This window comes from Chelonia mydas, unplaced genomic scaffold (assembly GCF_015237465.2).
Source record: "Chelonia mydas isolate rCheMyd1 unplaced genomic scaffold, rCheMyd1.pri.v2 scaffold_91_arrow_ctg1, whole genome shotgun sequence".
Taxonomy (NCBI): Eukaryota; Metazoa; Chordata; order Testudines; family Cheloniidae; genus Chelonia; species Chelonia mydas.
In genome coordinates, this window is record NW_025111290.1 from 1 (window position 1) to 16991 (window position 16991).

The 16991-nt window shown below is 53.7% G+C and overlaps 1 protein-coding gene across 1 annotated transcript; it reads left to right on the top strand.

Moving 5' to 3' along the window:
• The first annotated feature begins 2778 nt into the window (after positions 1-2778).
• On the top strand, positions 2779-15426 carry YBX2 (Y-box binding protein 2). Its single transcript, XM_043537681.1, has 10 exons — positions 2779-2914; positions 4270-4333; positions 6556-6589; positions 7253-7342; positions 7453-7752; positions 7959-8071; positions 10625-10799; positions 13836-14015; positions 14696-14788; positions 15109-15426. Exons 1-9 carry the CDS (start codon positions 2779-2781, stop codon positions 14744-14746), a joined length of 1143 nt encoding a protein of 380 aa, XP_043393616.1. The 3' UTR covers positions 14747-14788; positions 15109-15426.
• The last annotated feature ends 1565 nt before the right edge of the window (positions 15427-16991 follow it).

Here is a 16991-nt window from a genome sequence, read left to right on the forward strand (position 1 = left end):
CGCTGAGGGGCAGCCAGCTCTGGGGAGGAGACAGCTATTGATACGGGGATCTGTGACCCAACGCTGAGGGGCAGCCAGCTCTGGGGGGGACACAGCTATCGATACGGGGATCTATGGCCCAGTGCTGAGGGGCAGCCAGCTCTGGGGGGGAGACAGCTATTGATACGGGATCTATGACCCAACGCTGAGATGCAGCCAGCTCTTGGGGGGGGACGACAGCTATTGATACGGGGATCTATGACCCAATGCTGAGGGGCAGCCAGCTCTGGGGGGAGACAGCTATTGATACGGGGATCTATGGCCCAACGCTGAGGGGCAGCCAGCTCTGGGGGGGAGACAGCTATTGATACGGGATCTATGGCCCAACGCTGAGGGGCAGCCAGCTCTGGGGGGGAGACAGCTATTGATACGGGATCTATGACCCAACGCTGAGGGGCAGCCAGCTCTGGGGGGGAGACAGCTATTGATACGGGATCTATGACCCAACGCTGAGGGGCAGCCAGCTCTGGGGGGGAGACAGCTATTGATACGGGGATCTATGACCCAACGCTGAGATGCAGCCAGCTCTGGGGGGGAGACAGCTATTGATACGGGATCTATGACCCAACGCTGAGGGGCAGCCAGCTCTGGGGGGGAGACAGCTATTGATACGGGATCTATGACCCAACGCTGAGGGGCAGCCAGCTCTGGGGGGGAGACAGCTATTGATACGGGGATCTATGACCCAACGTTGAGGGGCAGCCAGCTCTTGGGGTGGGGGACAGCTATTGATATGGGGATCTATGGCCCAGTGCTGAGGGGCAGCCAGCTCTGGGGGGGAGACAGCTATTGATACGGGATCTATGGCCCAACGCTGAGATGCAACCAGCTCTGGGTTGTTTATACAGGGATACCTTGCCCGGCGCTGAGATGCAGCCACCTCTGGAATGGCACCGCTGTTTATTCAGGCATCACTCACCCGCTGCTGAGATGTCCCCACCTCTAGGGTGGCAGAGATATTTATTCAGGGATCCCTCACCCCCTGCTGAGATGCAGCCACCTCTGGGGTGGAGAGCAGCCGCTGTTAACACCTGCCAACACATAAACACATGCTTAATTTGAAGCACCCAAATAATACCACTGACACAAGTGCCCAAAGCGAAGCTACGCCGAGCCTCGCATTTGCAAATATCGGCACACGGTGGCCAGCCTAGAGTATCCTTACGTGCCCTTGCCATAGAAATGCTGACAACCGAACCCAATTACAATGAATGCTCGAATATGCACATCAGTAGCGCTGATTAAGGGTCCACCGTAAGCCAGTGACTGGAAGTTGAAGCTAGACCAAGTCAGCCTGGAAATAAGATGCGATTTTTTAATTAAAGCCTTTGCCAAGATCTGTGGTGAAGTTTCCGGCCCGGGCAGTTTGCAAATCAGGACGGGCTGTTAAAAGCTCTTACGACGGCTTGTCGTCTTGAGAGGTCAAACCAGATGACCAGCATTCATAGCAGAACAATACATAGGATAATACATGCAAATAAATGTATGCACTCACCGGGATAAAGCCGGCAATTACATTATATGCAAATGTAATGGACCATGCACAAATAGATGCAAAGTCTGCAAATGTATGTTTGTAGAGCGATAACACCACTGAAAATATATGCAAATATATGCTATCTATGCTAATTTATGGATGGGGAAGGGCAAGGCAGAAATGGAACGGTATGCAATGATTTGTAAACAGTTCCAGGAATATGCGAATACGTGCCCACGGAGGAATGTGACCCAACAATGAAACGATTTGCAAATCAATGCGCGCAGGGGATTAAGCCAATGGGGACTTAGATGCAAATAAATGCAAATACACGCACAGGGACCTAGAGCAAGCAGAAGCATGCGACTCGCCGTAATAAAGAAGTGGCACCAAACGTATGCAAATACATGCAAATTTATGCCAAATAGGCAACGTTATGGAAATAGAGGTGAATAGAGCCCGCCATGCAAATAGAGGAATACGGAATCAGGGCAAAAATATACAACTAGAGGCACAGAGCTCGCAATGCAAATATATGCAAATACAGGCACACAGAGGACCGGATCCCACAGCAAAAATAGATGCAAATAATGACCACGCCCCAGGAGGAATGGCATGCAAATATATGCAAACGTATGCAAATATATGCAAACGTATGCAAATATATGCAAACATATGCAGCTAGATTATGAAAATATATGTAAGCTTTGCAGCTAGAATGTGCAAACACCCGTCAATATATGCAAATAGACTATGCAAATAGATGTAAAATATGTAAATGCACGCACGCGGCAACTGCATGCAAATATACGCACCTGTAGGAACAGGACCTCGACGCAACCAGATGCAAAACACCCAACCAGAGGGCTCGCGACCCTCTTATATGCAAATAGCCTCATCAGTATGCAAATATATGCCGGCCCGAGCCGCGGGGCGCCTCCCCCCACGCCCCGCGCTCCGGCCGGCGTCGCACCTCCTGGCCCCACGTGGGCCGGCAGGCGGCGTGCGGGTGGGGAGGGGTGGGCGCGGCCCGCCGCACAACGGCCGGGGACGAACCCCGCGGGCCAATGGGAGCGCGGGGGTGGGCGAGGCCCAATCGGGGCCGGGCGCGAGGGCGCGGCGCGCGGGCGGGGATAAAAGCCGGGCCGCCGATTGGGCGGCGCGCGCGCGCGGGGCGGTTGCCGATTGGGCGGCGCGAGGCAGGCGGCAGGGCGGGGCCGGAGGCGCGAGGCGGCGGCGGCTGAGGAGCGGCGGCGGCGGGGATGCTGAGCGAGGCGGAGAGCGGGGCCGGCGCCGGGGAGAGCCCCGCGGGGGAGCCGGCCAAGCCCGGCCCGGGCGGGGCCGCCCCGGGCCCCGCGCCCGCCCCGGCCCGCGGCCAGGCGGCCAAGCGCGTCCTGGGTGAGACGGAGGGGCGGGGCCTCGGGGCGGGGCGGCTGTTGAGGGGGGCGGGGCCTCGGGGCGGGGGCGGGGCCGGGCGCCTGCGGGAGGTGAGGAGAAGGGGCGGGGCCTTGGGCCGGGCGCGTGCTGAGCCAGGGGCGGGGCCAAGCGTGTCCTTAGGGGCGGGGCTTGGGAGGGGAGGGGCCAAGCGTGTCCTCAGGGAGAGGAGGGGGCTGGGATAGTGGGCGGGACCAAGTGTGTTCTGCAGTGGGGTTTGGGGGCAGGTTTGGGGCCAAGTGCTGTCCAAGGGTGGGGTAATGGGTGGTGTCCTTGGGGTGGGGTTTGGGTGGGGCCAATTGCTGCCCAAGGGAGGGGAAAGGATGAGGGGGTGTAATGGGGAGGTCAAGTGTGTCCTGGGGGAGGTGGAGCCAAGTGCATCTAAGGGGAGGGTGGGGTCCAGTGGGTGGGGCCGAGCATGTCCTAGGGGGAGTAGGTGGTGTGCATCATTGGTTCTTAAGGGAGGCGTTAAACCAAGCTGGAGCAGCAGGGGGTGGTGTGGAGCCCACTACATTGGGGGCGGGGTCAAACGGACTCCAAATCAGGCAGGGGTGGGGGCTAAGCAGCTCTTCAAGTGAGTAGAGAGGGCGGGGGTTGTGACGAAACCCATCCTGGGCATGAGGTGGAGGTGGCCTGGCTGAGAGCTGAGGGGAATCTGAAGAGTGGGCTGGAACCCACGTAGTAGGTGGGACCAAGTGGTGGGGGCCAGGGGGGAGAAGCCAAAGTTGAGAAAAGGGGCACCTGGGGGTCATGTAAAGGCAAGCTGGGACCTGAAGGTGTTGGAGACAGGTGTCTGAGTCGGGAGGGAGGGAATTCTAGGGGACTGGTGAAAATGGAGGGAGCCTGCAGGGCGGGATGGTTGTGTGTGTGTGTGTGGCTGCAAGAGGGATGGGGGGGGCACATTGTTTCCCCTCCATACAGATTATCTTTGAGGGGAGCTGGAAGGGGGATGGTTTGTGGGAGGAAGCTTCTAGCATTAGGGAAGGGGTGGTGGGATCAGGGGGGATGGGTTGTGTGGGTGAAGAGGGGAAAGATCGTGGGCTGATCAGTGGTCCTGCCTGGCCTCGTAATCGGAGCCTATGAACTTGGCGGGCCATGGAGCAGGAAGAGATGCGAAGAGGAGGAGGGTGTGGGGTGTGTATTGGGAAGGCTGGCCCTGTTCCGGGGGGAGTAGTGTGGGGCCTCTGCCTTGGGGCTGGAGTGCCCCAGATTTTTAGGGCTTATACAGAGGTGCTTCCCTGCCTGCCCAGTCGGAGGGGCTGCCTGCTGGTGACTGACCTGTAACCTCTCAACTTTCTTCCCTGGGAAACCACCTGCAGCAACCCAGGTGCTGGGCACAGTTAAGTGGTTCAATGTTCGCAACGGCTATGGATTTATTAACAGGTGAGCTCTCCACCCCCTGCCTAGACTGTTGGGACGCGTCGGGGCTGAGGCTGGGGGCCTCACACGCTGGAAGCTGGCAGGGAGAAGACTCGGTGGGTTGGGGATCAGACTTTCTCAAGCAGAGCTGAGACCGTGATAAGTCTCTTTTAATGAGCAAGCCACAGAGCTTAGGAGACACCTCGGGAGGTGCTTAGAGGTAAAAACCTCTCACTGTAAGTCCTACTTTGGTGGTCATCTGACATGCTCCAGAGACACATCCCTCTGCCCTGCCCTGCAAGTTGTGCCTGGAAGCTGGGCAGAAGCGGTGCCCAGTAAGCATTGCTTCCCACCACAGTAAATACCACCTGTCCCCTCTGATGTGTGAACCAATCTCCTGAGGAACAACACTTAATTGGAACTGGGGGTCAGCTGTTTTAAATTAACCTGTGTGTGCTGAATAATTAAACTAAAACTGAAATAGACCCAGTTTCAACCAACCAGTGGCCAGACAGCCTCTTGCGGGGGGAAAAACTAGCCCCTTACATTAACCAGGTGTGTCCCATAGTCTGGACCTTAGAGGCAGGCTGGAGAGTGATTAACTCACTATGCTTTGATTGGTTTCAGAGTAGCAGCCGTGTTAGTCTGTATCTGCAAAAAGAAAAGGAGTACTAGTGGCACCTTAGACTAACCAATTTATTTGAGCATAAGTGTTCGTGAGCTACAGCTCACTTTCACCCCTTTGAAACTCCTGTTTGACCAGGGGAAGTTCTTTTCACAGGCAAGTAAAATGTAGTTGTCCTGGAGGGTGGATAAGACGTAACTGCTGGGTTAATACATTTTAATGTCTAGCGCTGCCTTTTAAAACGGTCAGCGCTTTGACTTGATTTGAACGGAATTTGTGTTAAGACCCAAAAGGCTTTTAAAAGCATCTTTCACTAGGAATCCAGGTTTTTCATTGTGTTTTTTTCCTAAGTGACTAAAGAATTAATCAAACTGAAGTCGCTTCCTTGGTGTCGATGGAAACTTAAGCAATAGGATTAGCACTCAATGCTTAAACAAGTTATCTTGGGAGGGGAAACTCCATGGCTAAAGGCGATGGGCTCTCTGACAGCGCTGAGATCCTAATGCGGTCCTCCACAGAGGCATCCAGCGAAGATAAGCCTTGGTAGCCCCAATGATATTTCTTCCTTTGCTGGCTGTCAGAGGTTCCAAAAGGATGCTGGCAAATAACTTGGGAGCTGCGTGTCTTGCACCGAATAGGGCTGTGGAGCCAGAATGGGGTGCAGGGCACGGTTCTTTAACAAAAAATCCCAAATAGCAAGTTTGTTTAAAAATCAGCAGTGCAATAGTTTTCTCCGAAGCTGAATGACAACCAGTGTTCACACCTCATGGAAATACTGGGGGCGGGGCAGTTTCACCTCGTGGCTAATATTCTGCTGCTTGAAGAATGGGTTTTCTTTAATTGCTTAAAAGGTCTTGATTTGATCGCTGACCTAAAAAGCTTCTGTGTTAACATGTCACAAGTTGCAGTATCACAACTGGGCTAGACCCCTCTCTGACCGTGGCAAATTGCCTTTGTAGACAGATCCTGACTGGCATCAGTATGACCACCACCCCCCCCAAGCTGAGGATTTCGGCCTCAGTTTCTGCTGGGGTGTATAATAAGTGGGGCGCGAGGTTTAAGCACTTCTGACTCTCGTTGCCTGAGATGCAATGCCCTCTGCTGGAGGTTTGGGCGCTCTGAACTCCTGCTGCTGCCAGGAGCTGCCGCCCTCAGCCTGGGCAGTTGCCTCAAACTTGCAAGAGCTGTGCCACCCCGTGGCATGACATTTTTCGCAGCCCTGAGCTGGATTGACCTACGTTTTAGGTGTAAACCAGACCTAAGAGATTGAGACCTTTTAAGGATCCATCGTGGTGCTGTCTCGGCCTTACTGCTAAAGACCCAAGGCTGCACCTGGGAAGGCTGGAGGCTTTGACAGATGCTGTCTAGTACTGTAAATTCACACCCAATCTGTTCCCTGCTCTAAAGTGCTGAAGCAAGGCAGTGGGAGAGTATGGGGATAGGAAGAGGAGGGCAGAGTGGGGGAAGCCTGGCAGCTGAAATCTTAAAGCACAGGGATGGTGGGCACTAAACAAGGGAGAGGCAGGATTATGTAGGGCCTTGTCTGGTGATTTGTGTATGGGCCACGTCGCTGTGCCAGGCATGGAGCCGTGATCCCTCAGAACTCTCTCCATCCCTGCAGGAATGACACCAAGGAGGATGTGTTTGTGCACCAGGTAAGACCTTGGTCAGTTTCAGTAAGTGGTTCTCGTCAGTTTCAGGAATTGTTTGGCATCTGGCATGCCAGACATCTACCAGGCCTTCCCCATGCCCTCGGCTGAGCACAGCTGTCTCCCAGGCTCTCATTCTGTTCCTGGGCATGCTCTTTGAGAAGCAGCATTTGCCAGTAGCACATGGGGATAATGGGGCTCCACCTCTCCGATCAGAGGTGAGGAGTGAATTATAACCCCTGAGCGGCTTGTGAGCCTGTGGGTCTCTGAGGTAGCTGGTGCCCAGCAGCTGCAATTCTGCCCTGCCAGAGTTGAGGGAGTTTGGGGCGAGGGGGCGGAACTGGGGTAGTGCCCTTGGTTTCCAGGTGGGCAGTGACCCTTTTGGCCACTCAGTTTTGGCGGGACTTGATCCAGTTTCTAGCACCATGGGGCAAGCAACAGTTGGCCCTGACTCTGAGTGTGGAGAGGCCCAGCACGCAGGTGGCCCCCTTGTTCCTGGATTGGGTTGCCCTCCACATGAAGAGCTGAGGCAGGAGGAGCAGTTGCTTCTCATCTGTCTCAGGGACCATGGGATGTAGCTTCAAATTCAAAATCTCCTGGGGCAAGCTGACACCTCCCCTCCCCCCGCACACACACCTAGCCCCATCTCGTCTCTCCTGCTGCCCCCAGACAGCCATCAAGAGGAACAACCCTCGGAAGTTCCTGCGCAGCGTCGGCGATGGGGAGACAGTGGAGTTCGATGTTGTGGAAGGAGAGAAGGTGAGGCGGAGCACGAGGAGGCCAGGCCGATGCCAGCTCCCCTGCATGCAAGGATTGGGGCAGGGGTCTGTTTCCCCTGCTCAGGGCTTGTCTCCTCGCATCTGCTGCAGGGCGCCGAGGCGGCCAACGTCACCGGCCCAGGTGGCGTGCCGGTGAAAGGCAGCCGCTACGCCCCCAACCGCCGGCGCTTCCGCAGATTCATCCCCAGGCCCCGGCAGGCCCAGCTGCCACCGCAGGATGCCACCAGAGTGGAAGGGGCCGCTGAGCCGGTCAGCGAGGGGGAGAGAGCTGATGACACCATGCAGCAGCAGCAGCAGCCCCGCAGGAGGCGTCCTCCGCCGTTCTTCTTCCGCCGGAGATTCGTGCGTGGGCCCCGGCCTCCGATCCAGCAGCAAGCCCAGCCGGCACAGGTGAGGCCTGGGCATGGTAAGGGGGAAGTGGCCTGGTCTCTGCCAGCTGATCCCAGGCTCTGTGGGATGGTATTTGGGCCTGTAAGACGGCAGAGTTCATGTTGGGGTCCCTGGACACCAGCACAGTTCATCTACCTTCTTAGAGGCTGATCTAGTGTAGAGGAGAGCTAGTCACAAGATCATGTGATCAGAGTTGTTTGCCATAGGGCACGGAAGGCGCAGAACCTAAAGATGCCACCCAGCCAGAGGGAGACCAGCAACCGCCAGTCCAGGCTGGGGAGAGAGCACCAGCCCCTCGCTTCCGGCCCAGATACCGCAGGTAAGTGTGCAGAGGCCAGCTTCTTCTGGCTAGCGGGATGTCCCCCGCAGAGCAGGAGTGTGGATGGGAGAGATTGCCTTGGCGCTGAATGCGTGGAGGGGTCCCTCACTGGCTTGCTGTGCAGTTGGTCCCTTCCCCACTGTGGTGGCACTGGAAGCTGCCTGTGACCTGACTTTGTTTTGAGGTCTCAACTGGGCCCGTCTCCCATCCGGCTCTAAAACAGGCCTGTGCAATCCGTCTGCCTCCTAAATTAAGGGTGGGGGTTGTCAAAGGTGGGACTTGAACACCCTGTTTCCACTGGGGGTTAAGGATCAAAATCTCACCCTGAATCTCTGCCCCAGTGGGGAAACTGAAGCCTTTCTTTGTGGGGCCACCATAAACACAGGAGTAGGATTATTGCTGGCCTGAGGTACGGGAGCAGAAAAGCCTGGCTTAAGTGTGTGTGTTCGGGTCAGAAATTGTGTATACCTCGAAGGGAGCCATTCTGTGCTGCCTCCCAGTGTTCCCTTCAAACTCCAGCAAACCGCGCTTCCACCCAGTTACTGTCCACTTCCACGCTGTCCTAGCAGGTGATCCTCCTAAAGAGTTCATCAAAGCTTGATTCCTGCCTTCATGCAGCTGAAAGCAGCGAGGCCTGCCCTGAGGCTGGCTCAGGAGAAAAGCAGCTTAGAATATCGATGGATGGGTGGAAAATGGTAACAGGAAATTGTCTAGCCTGCCAGGGCTAGAGTGGGATTAGCAGATGAGTATCTGCAAGCTTTCCAAGCGGTGATCTGGGACCAGCTATCTGAAAGCTGGATCTCCCATCGTTCGTGTAGCTGCTGTTTGAACACTGGGAACTGAGGTTTGCCCTGATGCACCAAAACAACTGTCTCTTGGAAGCTGTGGGTTAAATTTGGCTCTTCATAATGGAAGGTGGGCCAGATATCTCCCCCTTTTCAGGGAGTAATAGCCAAAGCTGCACTGGAAAAGAAAGACCTCTAATCTGTTGGAAGTAATTCCCGTGAGTGCCCTCCCCCACTAATCGCAAGACCAGTCATTGGCCTAGCCATGGAGGCATCAATACCAGTGTAACTGGTGTGGGATCTTAATGCCAGAGCAGAACATATCCTACTGGTTGTATCTGGGTGCCTTCTAGGGAATAGGGGTTTCCCAACAGCACTAGGCGTTTGTCTTCACTGCAGACAAGATCCTAGCACTGGCAGTCTTCACACTGATGTAGCTTTTGGGGAGTTGCCTTGTTTAGCACCACACCCTACCTGTGTAGGGCTTCTACTAGGATATAACTTTTGATTGGGGTGTGACTTTGCTCTAAAGGTGCCTAGACTTGCCTAGCTTACTCCCCTATACACTGGTATAGCTGTTCCCAGAGGGAAGTACCTTTATACCAATATAACTGCCTCCAGACTAGGAGGGTTGTACTACTTTGTTATAGTTAGTGACACAACTTGTGTCAACAAGGCCTGAGACTAGGCACCCTGCCAATTAACCCCCCTAGATTGTGTGGGTGGCTGAAACCTTAGTTCCAGATGAGCAGTGTGTGAGCTGAATGAATTCCAGGTGGCTGAGACTTGCTCGAATCAGGATAAGAACTGGTCAGAAAATGGCTCCACTGAACATTTGGTATCTTCAGTGAGGGAAAACCAAAATGTTTCAATTCTGAAATGCTGCCATGGTGCATCATGGGAACTGTAGTTTTGGTGCCTCACACACCTGTTCTGGTCAGACTACAACTCCCATGATGCACCCTGGTCATGTCTGTGAGGCAAGGCAATGCATCATGGGAGATGGACTTCAGCCAGGGAGCCCAGACCATAGGGAATTGGGAGCACGAGGCACCCAAACTCCTCCCATGATGCAACATGGTCTTGCTTCTTGCTGAGGCAAGACAATGCAGCATGGAAGATGGAGTTCAATCAAGAGGCCTGGACCATCTCTTCTCCCATGATGCATTGCCTCACCAAGAAGCGAGACCATGGCACATCATGGGAGTTGTAGTCTGAACAGGAGCATGAGGCTCCCAAACTACAATACCCATGATGCACCATGGTCGTGCTTTTTGATAAGGCAGAGCATTATGGGAGATGTAGTTCAGCCAAGGAGTCAGACCATAGAGGGGAATGGACACATGAGGCAGCCAAACTACAATTCCCACGAGGCACAGCAGTGACATTTCAGAATTGAAATATTGTGGAACTGGAAACTCTTTGGCTTCTGAGCGGTCATTTTCCAGGGAAACTTATCCCTTTTTTGTCATACCTTCATTTAATCAAAACCCCATTTTCCATCAGCAGTTTCAATGAGAAATTTTCAGCCAGGACACCTGGGTTCTGTTCCCAGCTCCAGGCAAGCTGCTGCTCCACAGAGACAATGGAAGTCTGGCTAATTCAGAAGGTTTAGGCTGCCCATCACACTTTCACATTCCCGGCACAGAGTAGTGGTGTTAGTAAAAGGTTCTCTGGGAGCCTGGCCAAACCAGGTTAGACTTCCTGGTCCTACAGAGGCCTGCTTGTAACCTTCTTCCGTCCCCTGTCTCCCCCACACCCGATCCAGACCCTTCCGCCCCCGCCCACCACAACAACCCACCACTGAAGGAGGTGACGGTGAGACCAAAGTGGTGCCAGCCCCAGCAGACGGCATCCGTCCCGAACCCCAGCGCCAGCGTAACCGGCCCTACTTCCAGCGCAGACGGCAGCAAACTGCTGGCACCCGGCCGGCAGCGGCAGAGGTGAGAGCTGGGGTGGGCAATTCCCTGGTGGCTGGTGCTCCGTTCCTAAAGCCATGGCCACTAGACTCCTTTCCCAGACAGGCTCAGGGCAACTGATGGGTGGGGGTGTGTGCCATATGGGGGAGTAGTGGGTTGTGGTCCTGCAGTGCATTTTGGGATAGCCATTAGAGAAGGCAGTAAACCAGGGGGGCCCAGAATCTATCCCACAGATTTTAGTTGCTCAGTGGTTCTCTCTCAACTGCTGTAAGCTGTCATGGAAGTTCTCCATGTATCCAGGGTAGGGGGCTTATAACCCTAAGCTTAATGGGAATGAGCTGTTTGGGAGTTTTTCTGAGAGGGATGATTTCCCAATGGTTAGGACACCATCCTGAGACTTGGAAGACCTAAGTTCAAGTCCTACTGTGCTCAACTTTGTGTGACCTTGAGCATGTCGCTTAGCTTCTCTGTGTCAGTTTCCCTAATGGAGATTGTAGCACTGGCCTGACCTCATGGGTCCTCTCACGCCTTTAAAATAGTGAAGCACTTAAATGCCCCCCATATCCGTAAGCCAGAGAAGTATATGAGATAGATGAAGGACCTAGTGCCGTTTGAACCCCCAGTGTTAAAATGCAAAGGCTTAGATCCCGGCTCTTTGCGCTAACGGCAGTCTTAAACGTGGGTATTTTAGCATAGCCAGTAAGACTAGCACTAAACCGGCCCCTCCCACAGAGTCAGACGTGGCTCAGGGTTTCTGGCTGTCCAGGGCACTTGGGACTCTGGTTTGGGGAGGGATGGGGGGTGGAAAGGGGAAAACTCTGACCTCCTGCAGCCGCAGAATGCTGCCCAGCAACTTCTGCGTCAAGCCCAATAACTTCAGCTTGAGCTAGAGCAGATCTGAGGTCCGTGATTGAAAGACTCCAGTGATGGAGAATCATAGAATATCAGGGTTGGAAGGGACCCCAGAAGGTCATCTAGTCCAACCCCCTGCTCGAAGCAGGACCAATTCCCAGTTAAATCATCCCAGCCAGGGCTTTGTCAAGCCTGACCTTAAAAACCTCTAAGGAAGGAGATTCTACCACCTCCCTAGGTAACGCATTCCAGTGTTTCACCACCCTCTTAGTGAAAAAGTTTTTCCTAATATCCAATCTAAACCTCCCCCATTGCAACTTGAGACCATTACTCCTCGTTCTGTCATCTTCTACCACTGAACAGTCTAGAGCCATCCTCTTTGGAACCCCCTTTCAGGTAGTTGAAAGCAGCTATCAAATCCCCCCTCGTTCTTCTCTTCTGCAGACTAAACAATCCCAGCTCCCTCAGCCTCTCCTCATAAGTCATGTGCTCTAGACCCCTAATCATTTTTGTTGCCCTTCGCTGGACTCTCTCCAATTTATCCACATCCTTCTTGTAGTGTGGGGCCCAAAACTGGACACAGTACTCCAGATGAGGCCTCACCAGTGTCGAATAGAGGGGAACGATCACGTCCCTCGATCTGCTCGCTATGCCCCTACCTATACATCCCAAAATGCCATTGGCCTTCTTGGCAACAAGGGCACCCTGGTGACTCATATCCAGCTTCTCGTCCACTGTCACCCCTAGGTCCTTTTCCGCAGAACTGCTGCCTAGCCATTCGGTCCCTAGTCTGTAGCGGTGCATGGGATTCTTCCATCCTAAGTGCAGGACCCTGCACTTATCCTTATTGAACCTCATCAGATTTCTTTTGGCCCAAACCTCCAATTTGTCTAGGTCCTTCTGTATCCTATCCCTCCCCTCCAGCGTATCTACCCCTCCTCCCAGTTTAGTATCATCCGCAAATTTGCTGAGTGCAATCCACACCATCCTCCAGATCATTTATGAAGATATTGATCGTCCACGCCCTTCTCATGCACTAAGCCGCAATGGCTTTACAGCCCTGGCAGGACAATGCTGCAATGCAAATGAAGGGAACAGGCCACCAGAGACTTCCCAGTAGTCTGCAGCCCCCACCAGCTGTTGGGCTGTGACCTTATCAGATCAAGGAAGTGAACACAAGGTTGGGCCTGTGCTCCTGCGTTGGCCCTGTGTTTCAGGGCGCAGCATGGGTGACTCGGTAGGTGGGGCTCTCCCCTGAGTCAGCGCTGATAATGCCCTAGCTCAGGGCGCTCTGAAGCACCTGCTTTCACCTGACTTAGATTTTTAAGGCCGGAAGGGATCATCTTTCTGACTTGGTATATTGATCACAAGTCATTAAATTTCAACCTGCACTGAGCCTAGTAACTTGGGCTGGACTACAGCGTCTCCCAGAAAGGCCAGCAGGTCAGGATCTGAAGCCGCTGAGATAGAGAACGCTGCACTTCCCTTTGGGGGTTGGATTCAGTAACTATTTCCCCACACTGGGTGCTTTATTTTCCATAGCAATTTTGTCTGGCTTTAATGTCCAGCCCCTTAGTACCTGGCACTTTCTCCCCACGCAAGTAGCACGTCCCTAATCAAGTCACCTCTTGATAGCTCTGTGACAAAATTAAAGTCGACCTAACTTACATCCTCATAAAGCCTCTGCAGTAATTACATTGCTCATGCGGGTCGAAGCTTTGCTCCTCCTGTTGGGGCTTGTCCTCCGCAGGGGAGCTTGTATCCATTTCTCCTGGCAATGTGTTCCACATCGACTTAACTAAGTCGGCCTTAACTAGCACCGCTCGTGGAGGTGGAGTTATGTTGGTTGGAGAAATATTAGAGGTTTCAGAGTAGCAGCCGTGTTAGTCTGTATTCGCAAAACGAAAAGGAGGACTTGTGGCACCTTCGAGACTAACAAATTTATTTGAGCATAAGCTTTCCTGACGTGAGCTGCCTTGTGTTGACTTAACTCTGTAGCTGACGATTACACCCCACAGAACAGCAGGGGGCGCTAGCCCCATGTTCCAACCAGAGCAGTTACATTCCGCCTCCCTGAACTCCCAGGTCAGTTTCACGTGGCCCGACAGCAGCTGGTCTTGGCTGGCTCAGGGAGGCCTACGGGCCGCAAGGTGCTGTCCAGACGAGAAGCACTCGTGAATGAAATGCCGTATGATCTCTCCACCCTAGCCGACAGTTACCGCCTCCAAAGACCAGCCTGCTCTGAGCTCTGCCGCTGGTGGGGACACCCCTGCTGCCAGCACCCCAGCCACCACTCAGGAACCAGCAGTGGAAGCCAGCAAACCTGCTGCCCCTGCTCCGGAGGGTCCCTCCCAGCCACTGCCTGAGATCCAGCGGCAGCTTGTGGATGTAAGCACCCGGGACTGGGGAGTATAACCTGGTGCCGCAGTGTGGCAAAATCTAGTGCTGCCATGCGGCAGCTCTAAAGAAACAAGTTCATTCTTGTGGGGCATTCTGATGGCTCCCCTCTCTCTCTCTGGGAGCAGCTCCTGGAAGTTGGCACTTCCTGGATCCACCTGATGTGTGTGTACAGCGGGCGTGGTGCCCCCTGGCTGTAGGGTGTGGTTGGAGGTAGAAGAATGAGAGGAGAGCGCTAGTCAGGACTTGCAAATCAGGTTTCACCTAGTGCCAACCATCCTGGCACAGTGCCCCCAGGGAATGGCAAGCCCCATGAGTAATTAGCCAGAGTCTGCAATGTTAAGACAGGAGATCATGGCTGGATGGTGGCACCCCTCCTGCTGGCCCACAGCCCCTCTAAAGTACCCTAGGCAGCCACCAGCAGATGGCAGCTTATCCTTGAGCCTCCTGCAGTAGGCTCACATTGCCATGAGTGGGCTCTGGACCTTCAAGCGTGGCACCATGGTGGGCAATCCGGCCTCCTGTGTGCCCTGAAATCAGCCCCTTGCCCGCAGTGCTGGAGCTCTTTCTCACTCTCCCCACCCCAATGCCAGCGGCCGCTCATTGGCCACCCCCTGGAAGCAGGAAGGCCTGGCGGGGTAGTCACTAACCTGGGGTCTCTCTCTCTCCAGACTTCGACGCCCGAGCCCAGGGGGGACCCCGCTCCAGCCCTGCTGGTGTAATGACCCTGCACACAGTGAGGGGATGCAGAGATCTGCCAGCTGGTAAGGACTTGGCGAGGTAGGGGACGGTGTTGTGTGCCAGTGGCTTGATCCGGGAAGACTGGCATGACAGGGTGAGCAGATCTCTTCTGCTAGCTAATGATCCAGCTGGCCACCAAGTGACACGGGCTGGTAGCTCAGCCAACCTGTAGATCTGATCAGATACAGATTTGGGTTGACCACTAGTGTATCCAATCTGGCCTCGCCCCATCACACAGTGAAACATACCTTAAGTTTGGCTCATTCTCCAGCTGAGTGTTGGGGTCTTGTCCCCCACAGGGGCTTCGGTTTCAGAGTCTGACCACCTTTCCTCTCTCCTGTAGGTGTCCATCTTGCCCGTATCCCCAAGTTACCTCATACTGCACAGAGACCCCAAACTCCACCCGGTCCCCCCTCTCTTCGCTGCTGATCGAAGCCAAGAATGTGAACCCCGAGGGGGGACAGAACACACAATCTTTAAGTTTAAAAAAAAAAGACTTTTTGAGGGGCTAGTCTCCCCCCTCCCACAGCTTCCTCAGTTCAAAGGGAAACTGGCTGTTGAAACTTGAGTTAATTCCCTCCCTTCCCCCCTGATTTTTTGAAAAGCACTTTTTGTGAACGTTGTGTGCAGTTTGGGTGTCAGTAAAGGAATTTGCACAGACTCCTGGTGTTGCTGGGTCTTTCCTGCCCTGCTAAGGGGGCGAATGAGCTGCGTTTGTCAAAGCCGCGGGTCCACCTCTTCCTTCCCCGGTCTGTGGATTGAGGTGGGACTCCTGGGTTCATCCCTGGCTCTGGGAGGAGTCTCTCTAGGCTGAAGATTGGGGCCTAGGGGGTTAGAGCAGGTGGCCTGGCTGTCTTACCAGCTGATCTTTTGCAAGTTCCAGGTGGCCATAACATTCCTCTGCAATTGGAAGTGCTGTGAGCCTTACACACGCTCACACCCAAGTGCTGAGCACCCAGAATGTCTGACCAGTTGCGGGTGCTCATCTTTCACATGTCTTCAGTTTGGCCTGTGATTATGGATGCCTTTCTCCAAATATTGGCCTCCACGTCTCTGTGCCTCAGTTTCCCCACCTGTGTCAAGCTAACTCTCCCTCTCAAGGTGCTCTGATACCCCTCTACAAACCGGTGGAGAGCAGCATGTGTTTGAGCATCCAAAGGAACCCTGTATTCTCCTTCTGTGGATGGTAAGAAGTCCCCCACTGTCTGGCCAGCATGCTGTGTACCCCTAATGTGGGGAGGGGGTACCACTTTTCCCTGAGCTTTCAGGGGTCTAACTTAATCTTAACCACAGACAGTCCTGATACAAGCTGTCTTCTCACAGGGGTCACCAGGACTCCTAATAGCTCCCAGGCCAGGCTGGGTTTGAACTGGCAACCTAAACAGGAGGTGGTCTCAGACTTAAGACCCCCCACTTGACCCATTTAAACAAGCTGATCTCTGGTGATGCAGGGTGGTCGCAGACAGCATGGTTTTTAATAGCACGGAGCAATTTTCATGACAAAAGTCTTCCTTGAAAAGACAGCTCAGTCCTTGTTTGGGTGAGCGAGATTCAGCAAGAGACACCCCTTGGGCAGGCGTCCAGGCAGGCATCTGCCAATGTGATACACAAGCCAAGAGAGATTCTCCTGCTCCGACACAGGGCCTAGAGTTGAATCTAATGCTTGTGCAGCCCAGTGCCTCCAAGTTGATTTCTCACTGAAATACAGATGAGACTTAATTAAAGCTGAAGAGAAAGTTTTCCCATCCCTCTAAGTTCAGAAACTTTTATCACCCTAAATCTGATTGTTCCCCATCTCAAATTTTCAGTCTTAGCTCAATAAACCTTTTTACTTTTTCCTCCAAGTGATGAGCTTAAATTTCAAAATACTGTAGATTCCCCACTTTTACAAACTAACGGGTGATTGTGGCCTTGAGCAACGTTCATAAAATCGAATATCTCAAATGCCAGCATCTGTACAATACATAAATTGCAATACCAGGCCATGCGTTGCTGCTTTCTGGTCCCTCAAATCACTGGAGAGCAGTTTCCAAGCCATCCAATTCCAGTGGCGAGATCTACTTGAATTAGTGACTGTTTCTGGTGGGCGAAAGGCCTGGGGTAACTGCTTGTCCATAACAATGGTGTTGAAAAGATGCTGGTTTCAAGGGACTTAGAGCCTTGATTTGATCATTTCAGAAACGTCTCTACCAAGCATTTTGACAAGGGCCGGCCTTGTCTTTTTAT

What these genes read in the sequence shown, in the direction of transcription:
- YBX2 (XM_043537681.1), top strand. Translation starts at nt 2,779, where the DNA reads ATGCTGAGCGAGGCGGAGAGCGGGGCCGGCGCCGGGGAGAGCCCCGCG. An exon ending in CCCGGCCGGCAGCGGCAGAG is followed by an intron (nt 10,800 to 13,835) that starts GTGAGAGCTGGG and finishes TCTCCACCCTAG; the next exon opens with CCGACAGTTACCGCCTCCAA. An exon ending in TCCAGCGGCAGCTTGTGGAT is followed by an intron (nt 14,016 to 14,695) that starts GTAAGCACCCGG and finishes CTCTCTCTCCAG; the next exon opens with ACTTCGACGCCCGAGCCCAG.